This window comes from Thalassophryne amazonica, chromosome 4, assembly GCF_902500255.1.
Source record: "Thalassophryne amazonica chromosome 4, fThaAma1.1, whole genome shotgun sequence".
NCBI lineage: Eukaryota > Metazoa > Chordata > Actinopteri > Batrachoidiformes > Batrachoididae > Thalassophryne > Thalassophryne amazonica.
The window spans coordinates 12,053,286-12,074,868 of NC_047106.1; the positions used below are offsets into that span (position 1 = coordinate 12,053,286).

A 21,583-nucleotide genomic window follows, 5' to 3' on the forward strand; every position below is an offset into this window, starting at 1 on the left:
ATCATCACACCCAGAAACTTTATTTCTTCAATTCTCTCCACAATGGCACCATCTGTCATGATTCCTAAGTCACTATTCCCCTTACGATTTCCAAACAGTATAAACTTTGTTTTGTCTAAATTTAATGATAGTTTGTTTGTATCAAACCACTTTTTTTAATTTAATCAATTCCGAGGTGATATCCTCCACAAGCTGCTGTAAATTCTCACCTGTACAGAAAATATTTGTATCATCAGCAAATAAAACAGTTTGTAGTAATTTTGAAGTAAATGGTAAATGGACTGTGCTTTTTTCCATCTGCATCGGACGCTCAAAGCACTTTACAATAATGGCTCACATTCACCCTGATGTCAGGGTGCTGCCATACAAGGTGCTCACTACACACCGGGAGCAACTAGGGGATTAAGGACCTTGCCCAAGGGCCCTTAGTGATTTTCTGGTCAGGCTGGGATGTGAACCGAGTGTAGTGCCATGGCCTCGATTCGCCCTGATTAAATAAATACATTAATGCTGTCTCAACAAAAAACTGAGTTTTCAACTGGAGACAGACTGTGCTTCCACTCTCAGTTGAGAAATTCCTAAGTCATCTGGTGATCTTCAGATAAGCTTGCAGATGTCCCCCTATGGTCCAACACTGCTTCGCAGAGGACAAACAAAACTGTAATTCAAAGTTCTTCAAAGGGGAGCCCTTGCCGTTTTATCGGTTAAACTCCGATCATTATGAATTACATGACATTATAATTGCTTCTAATCAGAATCTGAAATTGCCCAGGCCTGAAGAACCCACTTTATGGCCTCATGCTCAGGCAGGAACCTCTCAAGACTGCAAAACTTCCCCAACAACAAGACGCAGTCATAAACATCTTGACAAGCAGCTATTATATTTAGTTTAAAGCAAAGGAAAATACCTTTTTTTCAAATAAAAAAAAATTGTATTAGTATTTCTTTAATGTATATCTAAAGACTTATAATGTTTGTTGTATTGATTATTCAAACAAAATGCTTTGCATGTAGTCATTCCATTCATTGATATATGTTCTTGCCACTGATGCTGTTTAAGTGTGATTCTGCCCCATCATAAATATGTTGATGAAGTATTCTGCCTTAACCAAATGAAGTGTTTAAGTGCCTATTAATAATGTGTGTCCATTTGAGTGTCTTAGAATAATAGTATACCATGATAGTTAATGTGTTTAATTGAATCATTTGTGTCTGCACTGTGACCACATGAAGTTTCTGTGAAGTTACACACTCTAAATGGGCAGAGTTTGGTGACGTCATTTCCCTTTAAAAAGTTAGAACCGAGTCTCGCTCACTCTCTTGGCTTCTCTCTCTTTGCTTCTCTCTTTCCTTAACGTTTCATTTTTATTCTTGGGCCAAGGCCCCATTGCTAAGATAAGCTAAGTTATCAAGGTTCTGGAGTGGCCTAGCCAGTCTCTAGACCTAAACCCAATAGAAAATCTTTGGAGGGAGCTCAAACTCTGTGCTTCTCAGCAACAGCCCGGTAACCTGGCTGATCTAGAGAAGATCTGTGTGGAGGAATGGGCCAAAATCCTTGCTGCAGTGTGTGCAAACCTGGTGAAAAACTACAGGAAACGTTTGACCACTGTAATTGCAAACAAAGGCTACTGTACCAAATATTAACATTGATTTTCACAGTTGTTGAAATACTTATTTGCAGCAGTAACATGCAAATAAATTATTTAACAAATCATACATTGTGATTTCTGGATTGATTGATTTATTTATTTATTTATTTATTTATTTTTGGGATTATGCCTCTCACCGTGGACATGCACCTAAGATGAAAATATTACACCCCTCCATGATTTCTAAGTGGGAAAACTTGCAAAATCGCAGGGTGTTCAAATACTTATTTTCCTCACTGTACATTTGACATTGTTTATGTGCACTAAACTCAAAGCAGTCCATCATCCTAATTGAGGCAAAGTGGGTGAAGGCTGCAGCAGGAGGGGACCGCGCCGCCCAGCTTGGGGAGTTGAAGGCTGCACCAATAAAAAAATGTGCTGCCTCCAGGGTGACAGGGAGGAAGCCAGGGTGAGGGCAGTGGAGAGACATAGGGGGTAATAGGGATGGAGGGAGGGAGACATGCATCGTGTACAGATGAGTTCAGTTTCTGTCAGTTTCTGTCTGTGTGTGTGTAAAGTCTGACGTTGCTAGGCAACAGCAGGCTGGAGGGAGGATAGATAGATGAGAAGGGGGAGCAGAATTCCTTCACCAAGGCCGTAGATCCTTCTGAGGGAACAGCAGGGCATTTGACCTTGAGGAGCCGATAAGGCTGCCATGTTGATGTTAAGCGGAGAGATACAGAATTCCATTTATTGCACCTCTGACTGTCTAGAGTCCAAATTTATGAAGAATATTCTCCTGTCCTCAGCAGCACATTCATTTGCAATCCAGCGATATGCTCCAAAATGATATCCATTTTGTATTTAAGGTCAAGCATTAACGCAGTCTGAGTTTGCATTGCCTTGCCCAACACATTAATCATGACGGACAGATGAAGGGATGAGATTTTGGCAGCAGCTGTCTTGCTAATATTCCTGTAGGTCAGGGCAGCGCACAAATCAATCAGCGCCAAGCCTCCCACCATAAAAGCGAATAGAAATAAATCCTCAATTTACTATAATTTTCTTGTTTGCATATCCATATAATAGTTATCAGTTTATTTTTATATTTCTTGTACTTATTCTCAGCTTCTACAGTTCTATACTTAATGAATTCCCTGTAGAGTGTGTTCTTTTTTACAGGCATTTTGCAATCCCTTTGTGATCCATGGTGTGTCAGAATATTTAGTTTTATTGCTGTATTTTTTTATTGGACACTTTCTATCATATAATGATTTAAAAATATACAAAAAAGCTTCATATGCTTTACCTTCCCTTAATACTGACTCCCAGTTCTGTACCAACAGTTCTTCTTTAAATGCATTAACTGCCTCCTCTGTCTTCACTCTTTTAAACCTTTGTCCAATATCCTGTTTATCTTTCTTGTAGCAGTTGTCATATACTACAAAAACTGGTAATGATCACTGATATCATTGATTAATAATCCACTTATTGCATTGTTATCTATTACATTTGTAAATATATTATCTATTAATGTAACACTTTGAGCTGTAATTCTGCTAGGTCTGGTCATTTTACGATAGAGGCTCAGACTGTACACTGTATCAATAAATTCTTTAGTTGATTTATGATTATTTGGGTTAAGTAGATCAATATTAAAATCCCCACAGATGAAAAAGATCTTTTGGGTTGAAGTTGTATATGTCTCCTCAAACATGCCATAAAGATTTCAATATTTGAACCTGGTGTTCTATACATGTAGCTAACAATTGCATTGCCCCCCCCCATATAATTTCTACTGTTATACTTTCAAATATCACTTTGGTCATATTTTCTACCACAGTAGGAACAGTGTGCAAACTTTAACAATATCAAAGCTTGTTTGGGACAGTCCAAATTACCATTCAGTGTTATTGCTATCTCTGAAATGTGGATCAGCCCTGATTGGGCTGATCTGAGTGGTGTCCAAAAAATGAGGTGGGCTTCATAGATAATTGGCAAAGCTTCTGGGGAAAACCTGGTCTTGTTAGGAGAGACGGCAGCCATCCCACTTTGGATGGAGCAGCTCTCATTTCTAGAAATCTGGCCAATTTTCTTAAATCCTCCAAACCGTGACTATCCAGGGTTGGGACCAGGAAGCAGAGTTGTAGTCTTACACACCTCTCTGCAGCTTCTCTCCCCCTGCCATCCCCTCATTACCCCATCCCCGTAGAGACGGTGCCTGCTCCCAGACTACCAATAACCAGCAAAAATCTATTTAAGCATAAAAATTCAAAAAGAAAAAATAATATAGCACCTTCAACTGCACCACAGACTAAAACAGTTAAATGTGGTCTATTAAACATTAGGTCTCTCTCTTCTAAGTCCCTGTTGGTAAATGATATAATAATTGATCAACATATTGATTTATTCTGCCTAACAGAAACCTGGTTACAGCAGGATGAATATGTTAGTTTAAATGAGTCAACACCCCCGAGTCACACTAACTGTCAGAATGCTCGTAGCACGGGCCGGGGTGGAGGATTAGCAGCAATCTTCCATTCCAGCTTATTAATTAATCCAAAACCCAGACAGAGCTTTAATTCATTTGAAAGCTTGTCTCTTAGTCTTGTCCATCCAAATTGGAAGTCCCAAAAACCAGTTTTATTTGTTATTATCTATCGTCCACCTGGTCGTTACTGTGAGTTTCTCTGTGAATTTTCAGACCTTTTGTCTGACTTAGTGCTTAGCTCAGATAAGATAATTATAGTGGGCGATTTTAACATCCACACAGATGCTGAGAATGACAGCCTCAACACTGCATTTAATCTATTATTAGACTCTATTGGCTTTGCTCAAAAAGTAAATGAGTCCACCCACCACTTTAATCATATCTTAGATCTTGTTCTGACTTATGGTATGGAAATAGAAGACTTAACAGTATTCCCTGATAACTCCCTTCTGTCTGATCATTTCTTAATAACATTTACATTTACTCTGATGGACTACCCAGCAGTGGGGAATAAGTTTCATTACACTAGAAGTCTTTCAGAAAGCGCTGTAACTAGGTTTAAGGATATGATTCCTTCTTTATGTTCTCTAATGCCATATACCAACACAGTGCAGAGTAGCTACCTAAACTCTGTAAGGGAGATAGAGTATCTCGTCAATAGTTTTACATCCTCATTGAAGACAACTTTGGATGCTGTAGCTCCTCTGAAAAAGAGAGCTTTAAATCAGAAGTGTCTGACTCCGTGGTATAACTCACAAACTCGTAGCTTAAAGCAGATAACCCGTAAGTTGGAGAGGAAATGGCGTCTCACTAATTTAGAAGATCTTCACTTAGCCTGGAAAAAGAGTCTGTTGCTCTATAAAAAAGCCCTTCGTAAAGCTAGGACATCTTTCTACTCATCACTAATTGAAGAAAATAAGAACAACCCTAGGTTTCTTTTCAGCACTGTAGCCAGGCTGACAAAGAGTCAGAGCTCTATTGAGCTGAGTATTCCATTAACTTTAACTAGTAATGACTTCATGACTTTCTTTGCTAACAAAATTTTAACTATTAGAGAAAAAATTACTCATAACCATCCCAAAGACGTATCGTTATCTTTGGCTGCTTTCAGTGATGCCGGTATTTGGTTAGACTCTTTCTCTCCGATTGTTCTGTCTGAGTTATTCTCATTAGTTACTTCATCCAAACCATCAACATGTTTATTAGACCCCATTCCTACCAGGCTGCTCAAGGAAGCCCTACCATTATTTAATGCTTCGATCTTAAATATGATCAATCTATCTTTGTTAGTTGGCTATGTACCACAGGCTTTTAAGGTGGCAGTAATTAAACCATTACTTAAAAAGCCATCACTTGACCCAGCTATCTTAGCTAATTATAGGCCAATCTCCAACCTTCCTTTTCTCTCAAAAATTCTTGAAAGGGTAGTTGTAAAACAGCTAACTGATCATCTGCAGAGGAATGGTCTATTTGAAGAGTTTCAGTCAGGTTTTAGAATTCATCATAGTACAGAAACAGCATTAGTGAAGGTTACAAATGATCTTCTTATGGCCTCGGACAGTGGACTCATCTCTGTGCTTGTTCTGTTAGATCTCAGTGCTGCTTTTGATACTGTTGACCATAAAATTTTATTACAGAGATTAGAGCATGCCATAGGTATTAAAGGCACTGCGCTGCGGTGGTTTGAATCATATTTGTCTAATAGATTACAATTTGTTCATGTAAATGGGGAATCTTCTTCACAGACTAAAGTCAATTATGGAGTTCCACAAGGTTCTGTGCTAGGACCAATTTTATTCACTTTATACATGCTTCCCTTAGGCAGTATTATTAGACGGTATTGCTTAAATTTTCATTGTTACGCAGATGATACCCAGCTTTATCTATCCATGAAGCCAGAGGACACACACCAATTAGCTAAACTGCAGGATTGTCTTACAGACATAAAGACATGGATGACCTCTAATTTCCTGCTTTTAAACTCAGATAAAACTGAAGTTATTGTACTTGGCCCCACAAATCTTAGAAACATGGTGTCTAACCAGATCCTTACTCTGGATGGCATTACCCTGACCTCTAGTAATACTGTGAGAAATCTTGGAGTCATTTTTGATCAGGATATGTCATTCAAAGTGCATATTAAACAAATATGTAGGACTGCTTTTTTGCATTTACGCAATATCTCTAAAATCAGAAAGGTCTTGTCTCAGAGTGATGCTGAAAAACTAATTCATGCATTTATTTCCTCTAGGCTGGACTATTGTAATTCATTATTATCAGGTTGTCCTAAAAGTTCCCTAAAAAGCCTTCAGTTAATTCAAAATGCTGCAGCTAGAGTACTGACGGGGACTAGAAGGAGAGAGCATATCTCACCCATATTGGCCTCTCTTCATTGGCTTCCTGTTAATTCTAGAATAGAATTTAAAATTCTTCTTCTTACTTATAAGGTTTTGAATAATCAGGTCCCATCTTATCTTAGGGACCTCGTAGTACCATATTACCCCAATAGAGCGCTTCGCTCTCAGACTGCAGGCTTACTTGTAGTTCCTAGGGTTTGTAAGAGTAGAATGGGAGGCAGAGCCTTCAGCTTTCAGGCTCCTCTCCTGTGGAACCAGCTCCCAATTCAGATCAGGGAGACAGACACCCTCTCTACTTTTAAGATTAGGCTTAAAACTTTCCTTTTTGCTAAAGCTTATAGTTAGGGCTGGATCAGGTGACCCTGAACCATCCCTTAGTTATGCTGCTATAGACGTAGACTGCTGGGGGGTTCCCATGATGCACTGTTTCTTTTTCTTTTTGCTCTGTATGCACCACTCTGCATTTAATCATTAGTGATCGATCTCTGCTCCCCTCCACAGCATGTCTTTTTCCTGGTTCTCTCCCTCAGCCCCAACCAGTCCCAGCAGAAGACTGCCCCTCCCTGAGCCTGGTTCTGCTGGAGGTTTCTTCCTGTTAAAAGGGAGTTTTTCCTTCCCACTGTAGCCAAGTGCTTGCTCACAGGGGGTCGTTTTGACCGTTGGGGTTTTACATAATTATTGTATGGCCTTGCCTTACAATATAAAGCGCCTTGGGGCAACTGTTTGTTGTGATTTGGCGCTATATAAAAAAAATTGATTGATTGATTGATTGATAAGGGAGCTGATTTTGAACTGGATGGTTATGAATTTAATTACATAAACAGAGAGGGGAAGGCTGGTGGAGGAGTAGCTGTGTATGTGGACAAGAACCTGACGTTTAAAGTTTAAAGTTATTTTGATGAATTTTTTATTTTGATGATTTTGGCGCCAAATTACACCAGACACTGAAATATCGGAGTAGTGGTAACTTGAGTGGACGTGTATGTTTGGGTGTAAATAGTGTAAATAGTGTTTGTAGTGCCTCCGTCTTACATTACTGTTTTTGAGCTTAAAGTCATCCTCAATTTCATCAGCGCTGTCATCGTCGGAGACGTCTCCTTCCTCAGCATCTGCAGACAGGTAGGCAGGCAGACGTTTCCCCTAGACAGGGACGGAGAGGCAAGAAACATGAGAACCATGGAGAAAAAACAACAACATAGTTATAACTCTAATATGCTGTGGTGTATATATAAAAAAAAAAAAAAAATCAAAATCAAAAAGCTTTTTCAATGTTGATATATAAAGTGCTGTGCAACAGTTTTAGGGACTATAGAATTTGGGGTAGTGATGACTTTTTCTTCATTAGTGGGCAAACAGAACATCAAGATAAATGTATAAACATTCTTATTCTACCAATACCAAATGTAATATTCTCTCTCTCTCTCTCTCTCTCGCTCTCTTTCTCTCATATCATGTTTGATTTTGTCTTTCAGAAACATGCTGATAAACAAGGAGATAGTGTTGAAAAGATGGAGGGAGTACTTTGAGGAGCTGATGAATAAAGAAAATACCCCCCCCCCCCATTTTTTTTTTACAAAGTTACAAATCCTAACCTTCAAAGAATTACCCTATCATAAACGAAAACACAAAGTCAGCTGCTGCTGATGACGCGTTCATAAAAATATTGTAAAAACCTGATTAAATACATATTTTTTCTAAACTGCAGGAAACTACCTGATGTGTTTGTATGTTTAACTTGTATTATACTTGTAGTCCTTTTATTTACTTATTTACTTACTTACGTACTTACCAATAATATATATTTACCATCTTTGGGCATAATAAATGTTTGCACAGTACCATGTGTATGGATCTCAGATGCTACACAGACAAAGCTAAGTGAAACTCAGACGGTGAGTAATTCGGGTGGGGGGGTCATGAGATTTTCTAAACTTCTTGGTGAAAAATCAGTGACACCTTCCAGTGTGACACCAAGTCTCTCACACGCTGATGATACTGCAGTTATTATACCTGCTGGCAGAACATGTCTCACCCTGTGTGTGTGTGTGTGTGTGTGTGTGTGTGTGTGTGTGTGTGTGTGTGTGTGTGTGTGTGTGTGTGTGTGTGTGTGTGTGTGTGTGTGTGTGTGTGTGTGTGTGTGTGTGTGTCTGACAGCTGGTGTCGTGTTCCGCTGAGGGTTGAGGAGAGGTGAAAGATCTTTAACAAGAGGGAGGAAACGACAGAAAAATGTTGGAGAGGACTTCATAAAAAAATCAATAATGTGCTTTCATTCCTCAGACGTCTGACTGAAGAGACACAAAGTCAAAACGCTTTTTTTCCAGGCGAACAATGTGGGTTTTCTTCAGGTCACAGATAAAATCTATTCTATCTGCTTATTATATAAAGTGCTACAAATACTGAGCACTCCTGCACGTGTCCAGTGTGAGTGCATGAAGATTCCGTGAGGCTGTCAAAGTGAAAAGCTTGACATTTTGAAAAAGATAATCTTTTCAATTGTATTTCATGGGTTGTTTTTGTGGGGTTTAAGCCTGTGACACTGACCTGTCTGTGCTTTGTTAAATGCATGGACAGCAAAGACATGATGTGGACTATGACATGACAAAGATAGATGGACAGTGAAAACAGTAGATGGACAACAAAGTCAACAGAGAGGCAGCGAAGCTTAGACGAGGTCAACTAACACAATGAAGACAGTAGGAGGACAGCAAAGACAACTGAATTACATTTGTGAACCCCTTGAGCTTATACATGTTTGACATTTTTGAGGACATCAAAACAACAAAACAAAAATTCAGGCTTTTTATGTTAAAATGTCTGAAATTATACCCTTTAAACTCATATTGAAAAGTAATCTCTACCTCATGAACTAAAAGAAATTTTAGTATACTTTAGTATAACATATCTAAACTATCACGTTTATATTGTTTTCTTCACACAAGTCAGGGGATGGATACATGAACATTTCCAAGATGTGGCTGCAACTGGAGAAGTTTGAATTTTGTTCAACATTTCTGTGTGTATTAAAGGGTCCACTTACTTATTCACACCAGCATTTTGGCTTTTAGATTTTTATTTCTTTTAGTTCCTGATGCAGAGATTACTTTTCACTGTGAGTTTAAAGTGCATCATTTTAGAAATTTTAATATAAAACCCTGAATTTTTGTTTTGGTGTTTTGATGTCCTAAAAATTTCAAACATGTAAAGGCTCAAGGGTGCAGAAATATTTTCATCACACTCTCTGGGACATGACGACAATGGATGAGCAATGGAGGCAACAAAGACAATATTTGTATTGATACATGACAAACTTGACTAATCAGTGTCACTTTCATCTTCATTTTTGGATTTTTTAACCTTTATTTTTCACATTACATAACGTCATTTACAAATGGCAAAATAGCAATTCATGACATATTAGGTGTTTATGAGAGCAAAAGATAAGTTAGCTTTAGCGACTCTGAAGGACTCTGCAAGCTGTGATTTCTGGCCCAGTACGTTGACACGTGCACACAGTTCCTTGCACTTCTGAGTGGAAACTTTCATGTGTTACTGCAGGACGTCAGCCGTCTGGTGGCCTTTTGCAGAGTCGTGCGCTCCGCTGAGCAGTGGTGTTGCTTCATTATGTTTTAAATATCAATTTAACCATGATTAAAGGTAGAAAACACTGGGCAGCTCGCGCTGACTCACCATGCAGCCCGTGTCTAGTTTTATTTGTGCATCTGTTTGTGAATTTGTGCATGAGAAGCACCAGACCCTCTGTCATCAGGCGCCACAGTCCAACTCTCTGTTCCCTTCTGTGATTATACGGTGGCCTAGTTTTGTCCTCGCCCGCTCCTCTGCTGTCTATGGGCAATAATTAGCCGCTTCACCGTGCAGTCCCTCTGCCGGTTCCCACCTTCAGCACAGCAAAATTAAATATGGAAATCCTTAGCGGTAACAATCGCTTCTCTTCCTTTATCCACAGCAGAGGAAGGAGCAGCCTGACACCAAACATTCAAAGAAACTGACTGGACACATTTTAACTCAAAGTTTTAGTCATTTTGCCACTTAAACTGTCAGCTCTGCTGTTAAAAAGCCATTAATTTCTTACTTTAATGAGGATCTTGCCCTGGAGGCTCTGGGGGCTGGGTAAGGTTTTGGAGTCTCTGCTCATTGTGCCCCCCAAATCCAGTTTGTCTCCAAAGATTTCTTGGAGGTACTCAGAAATCTTCTTCTGCTGCTGGATGTTACAGTGGTTCTCTATGGACAGAATTACCGGGTACCTGGAAGAAAAATACACACAGAACCTGTCAGCAGCTGATGCGTGGCTCGAATCGAGGCAACGGACTGAAGAGAGACTGAAGAACATTCATGAGACCAGTGAGGCATGAAAATAATTTCAAACCGCTCCCGCTTGCAATCTGAGAACAAAACGGACTTCTGTGGCGTCATGTTTGCAGCCGTGTTTGTTTTCCTTTCACAGAGGTGGGAGGACTTGTATCCACAAAGCTCAGATTTTGGGTTTGAAGAGGCCACCACACTGCAGTTCAACTTCTCATCGGGAAAAGGGGACAAACGAGGCATTTGACGAACACAACAAAGACTGTAGGACACTCTTAGAGCGTGACAAATTAAACCATCTGACAGAGGGGTCTGATCTTGGAAAAGACACAGCAAGGAACTGCCCGTGTCCTGGATGACAACCACGCAGGCAGACAACTGGTCCATCCTCGCCTCTCGAAAGTAACCATGTATCTGCCACAGCCAGGTGACGTGCGCGTGTCCCCATGGCCTGCTCCAGCCCCTGGGGTCCTCAACACACACGCATCTATTTGCTGGATCATGGATAGAGATGTGTGGCACATAACCAAAATCTCAAAGCTCACACTCCCACACAATGCAAGCGACACACCTCATTTCTGAGCATTTGACAAAGTAATTCCAGTGGTACCCAAGGATCCTCTGAAGAGACAGAGTACCAAAGAAATCCAGATGTTGCATCAGACCAGGAGTTAGTGTCCAAGTCTACACTCAGAAATATTTACCCTAACTTTTAAGATTTATGTAATTTTATTACATGACAAATTCCCATTTACTTTTTTTTTTTAGATAATTTTAATACAAACCTACCAAATAATCCTTACATAATGCATATTCATTACTGTAATAAATCCTATTTATTTGAAATGCATAATCCTCAGCTTTATGTATTTAGTATTAATAAAATCTAATTACTCTAAATCAATGATAATGACAGTATTTATTTAAAATACATAAAGTATATTGTCTGAATTGCATAATAATTATGTTACCTATACAAGATAAATGGCATAGGTAACATAATTATTATGTATTTCAAACAATATACTTTATGTATTTTAACTAAATACTATCATTATTACTGATTTAGAGTAATTATATTTTATTAATTAATACTAAATGCATAAAGCTGAGGATTATGCATTTCAAATAAATAGGTTTTATTACAGTAATGAATATGCATTATGTAAGGATTATTTGGTAGGTTTGTATTAAAATTATCTAAAAAAAAAAGTAAATGGGAATTTGTCATGTAATAAAATTACATAAATCTTAAAAGTTAGGGTAAATATTTCTGTGAGTGTAACAAGACAGGAAGAACCTGGACCCTAAAGATGTGGGCCTTTGTTCTCCTGCAAAGATATTGTCATTGCCAAACACCTCTGTGCAGCAAACACATGATTCCATGAGCACTTCCCAGGTATCTCTCGACCTCAAGCGCTGAGGATCCAAAGTTTGAAATACCTTGGAGTCCATATTTCCAGGGACTTGACATGGATCACTAACTCCATGAACAGCATTAAGTAGGTCCAGCAATGTCAGCAATGAGCACTGCACTTTGCACTGCTTTAGCCCGCTGTGTAGCCATTCATGACTTGTTGCTTGTTTGATTGCTGTGCTAGAGGGAAGAAGGATGGTGTATTCATAATTTTTGAACATATGTTATCATTTGGTATTTCTTCAGTTAAAGAATTATTTGTTACTGGTCCCGAGAACAAATTTCATTTGTATGTGAAACATGTAAATGACAATAAAGGAACCTTGAACCTTAAACATGAATGTCTCTGCAAGTTCAACACTTTCACTGTATACAGATACGCATCTGGTGGCCGAGTTCATTAAAAGTCAGAATCTTAGTCTTAATCCCAGACAATCACAAACCCCGATGCTCTGACGCCTCACTCAGCTTCTCAGGTTCTGCAATCAGGGCATCATGTGATTCCTCAAACATCACAGCATCGTCCATGAAATCAAGGTCAATAAACCTTTCCTCACTAAAAAAAAAACAAAAAAAACACCTACCTATGTTACTGGATTTCCCAACACACTGTCCATGCAAGCAGGACACATCCATGAGGAACACCAGTTTTCACTGGGAAAACTCAGTCTTTGCTTTCACTTGATGCAGCACTCACAGTATCTGTGTACAGGCTGCCTGTGATGTCCAGCAACTTCTTGGAGATCCCACAAGTTGTCAGGATGTCCCAGAGAGCAGTCCAGTCAACTGAATCAAACACTGCAATAATCAGGACAGGCTGCAAAAAAGCACTGCCGACATAGTAGTAGAGGAGAGCAGAGCTTATGCAATCCTCCTGTCTGTCTGCAGACAGGCCTGTCATGATGAAATTTTGTGTGTAGCTGGTTCTTTGGTCAAATAATAATTCATGATAAGTCAATCAATCAATCAATCAATTTTTTTTTATATAACGCCAAATCACAACAAACAGTTGCCCCAAGGTGCTTTATACTGTAAGGCAAGGCCATACAATAATTATGTAAAACCCCAACGGTCAAAACGACCCCCTGTGAGCAAGCACTTGGCTACAGTGGGAAGGAAAAACTCCCTTTTAACAGGAAGAAACCTCCAGCAGAACCAGGCTCAGGGAGGGGCAGTCTTCTGCTGGGACTGGTTGGGGCTGAGGGAGAGAACCAGGAAAAAGACATGCTGTGGAGGGGAGCAGAGATCGATCACTAATGATTAAATGCAGAGTGGTGCATACAGAGCAAAAAAGAGAAAGAAACAGTGCATCATGGGAACCCCCCAGCAGTCTACGTCTATAGCAGCATAACTAAGGGATGGTTCAGGGTCACCCGATCCAGCCCTAACTATAAGCTTTAGCAAAAAGGAAAGTTTTAAGCCTAATCTTAAAAGTAGAGAGGGTGTCTGTCTCCCTGATCTGAATTGGGAGCTGGTTCCACAGGAGAGGAGCCTGAAAGCTGAAGGCTCTGCCTCCCAATCTACTCTTACAAACCCTAGGAACTACAAGTAAGCCTGCAGTCTGAGAGCGAAGCGCTCTATTGGGGTGATATGGTACTATGAGGTCCCTAAGATAAGATGGGACCTGATTATTCAAAACCTTATAAGTAAGAAGAAGAATTTTAAATTCTATTCTAGAATTAACAGGAAGCCAATGAAGAGAGGCCAATATGGGTGAGATATGCTCTCTCCTTCTAGTCCCCGTCAGTACTCTAGCTGCAGCATTTTGAATTAACTGAAGGCTTTTTAGGGAACTTTTAGGACAACCTGATAATAATGAATTACAATAGTCCAGCCTAGAGGAAATAAATGCATGAATTAGTTTTTCAGCATCACTCTGAGACAAGACCTTTCTGATTTTAGAGATATTGCGTAAATGCAAAAAAAAAGTAAGGTACCATAAGTAGTGATGGTATTGGTGGCCACCAGACCTAGGCTTCGCAAAGGAAACATCATACAAGCTCATTTTAATCTACATGTAACCTCAAAAACAGAGAGAAGGAAGAATTCTGCTTCAGATACATTCATTAAAATCTTTCAGCAATTTCAGCAACAGTTTCCCAATTGGGTGCAGCCGAAAGGGCGTGGGCTGAAGCAAAAGCTTATAAACGCCCACGGCTGGACTGGTTATCTGGTGTACCGGGCAAATCCCGCTGGGCCCTCGTGCATTTTGAGCCCCCCCAGGTCTGTCATTCAAAAATATATGTATCTTCTTCTTCTTCTTCTCGTGTGTGCGTTCCCAGGTCTGCTGGGGGCTCCCCTACCATTCTGAGGGGGGAGCAGCACATTAGTGTTTTAGCTTTTCCTCGATCCGTGTAAGAGCTTTTGCAGTTTCTCTTAATTTGGTTGTATCTTCTCCAAAGATATCCTCCGTTGTTACTTTCGGGCATTCTTGCCTATTGATTTGCTGGCATTCCTCTAGTATATGTTTTTGAGTTTCCTCCTCAGCATTGCAGAACCTACAGGATACATTGGCATATTTATTCCTATAGTTGCATTTTACTGCCAGCATTCTTGTTCTTGCCATCATGATGCTATGTGCTTCCATCCTGTGTAGTTTGTCCAGATAGGGTTTCCTTATTCCTACTTCCAACGTTTTTACGTTTTCAATGTAATGTTTTACCTTTGATTTGATCTCTCCTTGTTCTTTGATATTCTTCTTTAGCTGTTCGCCTATTTTCCTTTTTATATCTCCTTTGCTTGTTTGATCTGTTATCTGCAGTTTTTCCTTAATCCTGTTGACTTTCCTTTTCCATGGTTTACTATTGTTGTTGATTATTCTTTTCATTAGGTCTGATCCTACTGTATTTATCCTTTTTTGAAGTTGATTCTGTATTATATAGTCTATATCCCAGAGCCAGTATATAATTATATTTTTTTATTGATTGCGACAGTAAAAAATGACACATAGTGGCTCATTGGATGCTTCTCCTGAGGCACATTGGGCTAGTCCAATGAAATTCCTCGGTTCTCGAAGGCCCGCCCCTCCCTACAGGCCTCACCTCACCCAAGTCATCACTCAAAGTTTTGGCTATTCGGTCCGAGCTCGAGTGGAGAACGGAGAGTAGTGCACAAAATGGAGAAGCAAAAGAGTGGAGCTGAGAAGCGAAAGGAAAAAAGAAAACAGAAATTAAAAGACGACACAGCAAAATGTGCCAAAATCACAGATAAAACCACAAGCTCGACCTGGGGCCTCCAGTCCATCATTTCAAACTAGCCCGGGACCGGCATCGAGAGCACAGGTGGTGGAGAGTGAAGAGGAGGAGGAGGAGATGGAGACGGAGATGGAGATGGAGACGGAGAGAGACGTGACCCAGCAGGGAGCGATTGAGGTTAGAATTTATCTCAACACTTGCTAGTAGCTAGCCAATGCAGTGTAGCTATTCACCGCTTCGGTGTTTCGTTTCCCATTTATTGCCTGAAACTAAGACTAAGTCATCATCCTGACTTTCTCAAATCAGTCACAAACATGTACCTATTTGATTTATTTTCATACACTTTGACTTCTCTTGTATTGTTGCGCCAGCATATAGAACTCTTCCATTTGTCTTGAGCTGTCACAAGGACGACCTGTGCTGTGTGTCTGAAGTCATTGCTAGTGTGTGTTAGTTATGGCATCCCCCCCTTTCACTTTCTCAAATCCAACTAATATCTTATTTCTACTCTACTGCTTGTCGTGTGTTGTGCAACTCTGATTTTATACAAAATGTATTTTTGTAATGTTTTCCTTCTGTAATGGCATGCCAAGTCATTATCAAGACATCTGGTATTAAATATTAGCTGCCTCGTGGCGTGGTAGATGGATAGGTAAGAAGCCGACTAGCTGTGCTGCTGTCTAGCAATCACTGGTACCCGTTCAAAGGTGGAGTAGCTACTGCCAGTCTGGTGAGAAGGGGCAGAAAGATATGTGTGATGCGCTGTGGAATTGGCATAAAATATTTTTGGTTGTTATTAACATTCCATTCAGTAAGCTCACTGACAGTATCTCTCGACTGGAGCAATTGTAAGCTGAAACTATGAAAATGTTTAACCTAGGAAATTATTACTAAGGGATTAATTTTATTCAGTAAGACTTAGAACATACAATAGCGGCCCAGATGGAGTTGTGCACAACACAGGCCTTTTCTTACTGTATATTAACAGAAATCATATTTACCTCATGGCCTATGCAGCACAATGTCCCTACTGTTTCCATGTTATTCATATGACCATCTATATTTAAGGACATAATACATTAGGGAATTAGGAGTTGGAGCACCTGTGTGTGCGTGTGTGTGCGTGTGTGTGTGTGTGTGTGTGTGTGTGGGGTGCCTTAGCTTTGGTGTCAAATAATGCTCTGACTAGATTTGGTGTCCAACTTACAGTGTTGTGTGTGTTAGTGAAATATTGCTTTGCTTAACCCTCGTAAGGTGTTTGGGTCTGTGGGACCCGTTTTCAGTTTTTGCTTAAGGAAAATGGTATGAAGACGAGGTCTGTTAGAAAAGTATCCGACCTTTTTATTTTTTTTCAAAAACCATATGGAATTGAATCACGTGTGATTGCATCAGACAAGCTTGAACCTTCGTGCGCATGCGTGAGTTTTTTCACGCCTGTCGGTTGCATCAATCGCCTGTGAGCAGGCTTTGTGTGAGCAGTGGTCCACCCCTCTCGTCGTTTTTTTATTGCGAATAAATGTCTGAACAATTTGGAGCTTTGCTGCATCAATTTTTTTGTTATGTGTCGGACGCGGTCGGAGCACCGACCCAGCGTTTGACAGGACCCAGCACAAAATAAGCAGAGCACGGTTCAAAAGATAACAGAATTTAATAATCATAATAAGTGCAGTGATAAACAACCAAAAATGTCCGCGGTCTGGAGGTGAAAACACGGCGCGCTCTCAGCAGCGCAAACGGTCCAGAGCCACAGCAGTTCGGACCCAGGGACCCCGCCGACACCCCCCAGGTGGCCGCGACAAACCGAGTCTGTGAAGAAAGAAAACGAGGTGAGTCCAACACTCTCCACCCAGAGAGACACAACTCAAAAGGTGCACACAATCAGCAAACACTTCCTGGCTTAAATATATATCAGCTTCTCACCCTGCAGGCACGGAACAACTCAGTTCAAATCTCCACTGCAGCAGAAGCTGATTAGACAATTAGCATAACGTGACAGCTCACTAACACAAGGTGTGAGGGACACCAAATCCATTGTCATTACTTCATAAAAGTCACCAAAACCAAATTACCTCAGGAAGTGTGCTGAAGAGCGTGAGACCTCACCCAATCCTCCTTCACAGACTGTGGCGTCAAACCTGGAGCGGTCTCTGCGTCCGTAATGGTGAGATTGTTCTCCTGACGTCGATCTCACAAGTCTGCTCACAAGAAACTGTGAGAGACCTCCAGGTGGACACCATTCAGAAAATTAATATGGCTTTCAGGGATGATTTTATGGGGATTACACAGATTAAGGAGTGTTACTGCCGCTTTAAAGACCGCCCACAGCGTCTGAGAGCGCGCCGCGCTCCGAGCGCCGATCGACAGGCTCACACCCCGCTGTCTGAGAGCGCGCCGCGCTCCGAGCGCCGATCGACAGGCTCACACCCCGCTGAAACAACCAGATCATTTCCAACGTGAAGGCTTTGTTGATCCGGGACGTCATCTGACTTTCACAAAAAGGCAGGAGACGTGGACATCAGCACTTTTTCGGCACATTCCACTGTTGCAGGAGTTTTTTTCATGGAAAGAAAAGCGGAGGATTGCGCCACCGTGCCATTCATGGCGCGGGACAAAACCACCTCTGTGTTGGTCTCACAGGACGGCTTTGAGATGGCTTTCAGACGGCTGTCGGTGGGTTTTCAGTCGTGTGACTAACCGAGAAATTGTGCATGAGCAGGACATGCCAGAACATGTCCTGTGAGGCTTCATCACGGCGTTGCTTTGCACCATGCGGCTCCACCGCGACGCGCGGAACTCCTCCGCACGTCTGTCTCAATGTGCCGAAAAAGTGCTGATGTCTACGTCTTCCGCAATTCCTGTGCTAGTCAGACAACATACCGGATCAAGACAGCGTCCAGTTTAGAAATGAACGGCACATTCCACTGTTACAGGAGTTTTTTTCATGGAAAGAAAAGCGGAGGAGTTCCGCGCGTCGCGGTGGAGCCGCATGGCGCAAAGCAACGCCATGATGAAGCCTCACAGGACATGTTGGGGCATTGTCCAGCTCATGCTCAATTTCTCGGAAAATCACATGACTGAAAAGCAACCAGAAGCCGTCTGAAAGCCACCTGAAAGCCGTCCTGGGAGACCAACACAGAGGTGGATTTGTCCCGCGCCATGAACGGCACGGTGGCGCATCCCTCCGCTTTTCTTTCCATGAAAAAAACTCCTGTAACAGTGGAATGTGCCGAAAAAGTGCTGATGTCCACGTCTCCTGCCTTTTTGTGAAAGTCAGATGACGTCCCGGATCAACAAAGCCTTCACGTTGGAAATGATCTGGTTGTTTCAGTGGGGTCTGAGCATGTCGATCGGCGCTGGGAGCGCGCTGTGCTCTCAGACGCTGTGGGCAGTCCTTAAAGCGCAGTAACACTCCTTAATCTGTTTAATCCCCACAAAATCGTCCCTGAAAGCCATATTAATTTTCCGAACGGTGTCCACCTGGAGGTCTCTCACAGTTTCTGGAAAAAAATTGATGCAGCAAAGCTCCAAATTGTTCAGACATTTATTTGCAATAAAAAAAACGATGAGAGGGGTGGACCAGTGCTCACACAAAGCGTGCTCACAGGCGAATGACGCAACCGACAGGCGTGAAAAAACTCATGCATGCGCACGAAGGTTCAAGCTTGGCTGATGCAATCGCACATGATTCAAATCCATATGGTTTTTGAAAAAATAAAAAGGTCGGATAGTTTTCTAACAGACCTTGTATATATATATATATATATATATATATATATATATATATATATATATATATATATATATATATATATATATTTTTTTTTTTTTTTTTTTTTTTTTTTTTCCCACATTGAGATTCACTGGCCAGGGCTCATACCAGGGCTCATAATCAGGAAAAAAAGTTAGTGACCTTATCCTCCTCTCTCTCTATCTCTCACCCTCAAAAACATACATACACAGAACTTCACATACATTCTTCTTTAGCATATGCTTCCAGACATCATATATAGGCCTATATATATATATCGTATATATAATCGCGCTGGGCCCTCAGGTGATCAAAAAGTGCCTGGGCCCTTTTCAGATGCCAGTCCACCCCTGTAAACGCCCACCCTGTACACCAGTTACTATACACATTTAAATACACTCAAAACAAGGTAAAAATCAGAAAATAATGTAACTGAACAGAACAGAACAACCAATAATATGATGTGCAAATAAACAAAAAAGAACCACAAAAACAATTAGCCTAATATAACATACTATAGTAAGAAATTACATTGTTTTTATAGAGCCTTTTAACACCTACCAATGTACCACATGATTTATTATTATCACAATTATTCCTAATTCTAACACCTCTTACAGAAACACAATGACTTTTAACAGTCAACACAAATATATTTTTATTCCATAATAATAATAAGAATTTCTTTGTCAGTGTGCTGTCAGCAGAATACCACACAAACAGTTGCAATTGATCGTGAAATATTAAAATGATTGTAAAACACAAATACTCGTACTTTAACTGGCATTATCCTTAAAATAGTTTTGAGGTCCTGCAACTTATATACTGAAAAATCACACCCAAATAGAACCCAATTTCTACACAGATGACACATTTCTTTTTTTTCATGATGATACGTATTTATCAGGTTTTCATCATTCTTAATGCTTTTATGATGCATTAAATGTGCCTAAAACATTTGCGCAGGACTGTATATATTTTTGGATCATGCACACAAGCTGTTTTCAACATTCGAGGAGTGTGAGAGTTGCAGCTCTGCTGCAGTGCCCATGAGCACGAAGTGAAGTCTGCTGACAGATGGAGCAGGTTCATGGTCTCGCAGAGCGACGTGTTGGTGGTCGTCTCAGGTGAAACAGTGAGCTGCTTCAGTCAAATGTATAATACGAGCAGCGAGTTAATCACATCACCGAAACCACGAATCACATTAACGGCTGATGATGACGATAAAGAATCAACTTCTGCGAAAACAGAACAGTGAACAGCGAGCGAGAGATAAAGAACAAAATCTCCAAATGAATCCTCCCTCCTTGGTGTCAGCGTTATTCCACTTTACTAATTAACACAGAATTGACAGGAATAAGTTGTTTTTTAAGGAGGCAGTACTGGCGGAATGCTTGTACACATACATTACTTATCTTTCAAGGATTTTATATATATATATATATATAGATAGATAGATAGATAGATAGATAGATAGATAGATAGATAGATAGATAGATAGATAGATAGATAGATAGATAGATAGATAGATAGATAGATAGATAGATAGATAGATAGATAGATAGATATAGATAGATATATATATACAGTGAGGAAAATAAGTATTTGAACACCCTGCGATTTTGCAAGTTCTCCCACTTAGAGATCATGGAGGGGTCTGGAATGTTCATCTTAGGTGCATGTCCACTGTGAGAGACATAATCTAAAAAAAAAATAAAAAATCTGGAAATCACAATGTATGATTTTTTTAATAATTTATTTGCATGTTACTGCTGCAAATAAGTATTTCAACACCTGTGAAAATCAATGTTAATATTTGATACAGTAGCCTTTGTTTGCAATTACAGAGGTCAAACGTTTCCTGTAGTTTTTCCACCAGGTTTGCACAGACTGCAGCAGGGATTTTGGTCCACTCCTCCATACAGATCTTCTCTAGATCAGCCAGGTTACTGGGCTGTCGCTGAGAAACACAGAGTTTGAGCTCCCTCCAAAGATTTTCTATTGGGTTTAGGTCTGGAGACTGGCTAGGCCACTCCAGAACCTTGATATGCTTCTTATGGAGCCACTCCTTGGTTATCCTGGCTGTGTGCTTCAGGTCATTGTCATGTTGGAAGACCCATCCACGACCCATCTTCAACGCTCTAACTGAGGGAAGGAGGTTGTTCCCCAAAATCTCTCAATACATGGCCCCGGTCATCCTCTCCTCAATACAGTGCAGCCGTCCTGTCCCATGTGCAGAAAAACACCCCCAAAGCATGATGCTCCCACCCCCATGCTTCACAGTAGGGACGGTGTTTTTGGGATGGTACTCAGCATTCTTCTTCCTCCAAACACAGCAAGTGAAATTAAGACCAAAAAGTTCTATTTTGGTCTCATCTGACCACATAACTTTCTCCTATGACTCCTCTGGATCATCCAAATGGTCATGGGCAAACTTAAGACGGGCCTGGACGTGTGCTGATTTAAG

General features: G+C 40.6%; 1 protein-coding gene across 5 annotated transcripts in view; it reads right to left on the reverse strand.

The window, feature by feature from the left end:
* Window positions 1-21,583, reverse strand: part of LOC117509407 (1-phosphatidylinositol 4,5-bisphosphate phosphodiesterase eta-1-like) — a 277,298-nt gene that overhangs the window by 60,027 nt on the left and 195,688 nt on the right. For all 5 annotated transcript variants that reach the window (XM_034169076.1, XM_034169077.1, XM_034169078.1 and 2 more), the window contains 2 exons: window positions 10,528-10,699; window positions 7,470-7,577 (listed from right to left, as the gene is read on the reverse strand). In XM_034169076.1, the coding sequence (XP_034024967.1) occupies window positions 7,470-7,577; window positions 10,528-10,699 (280 nt within the window). The remainder of the gene's footprint in view (window positions 1-7,469; window positions 7,578-10,527; window positions 10,700-21,583) is intronic.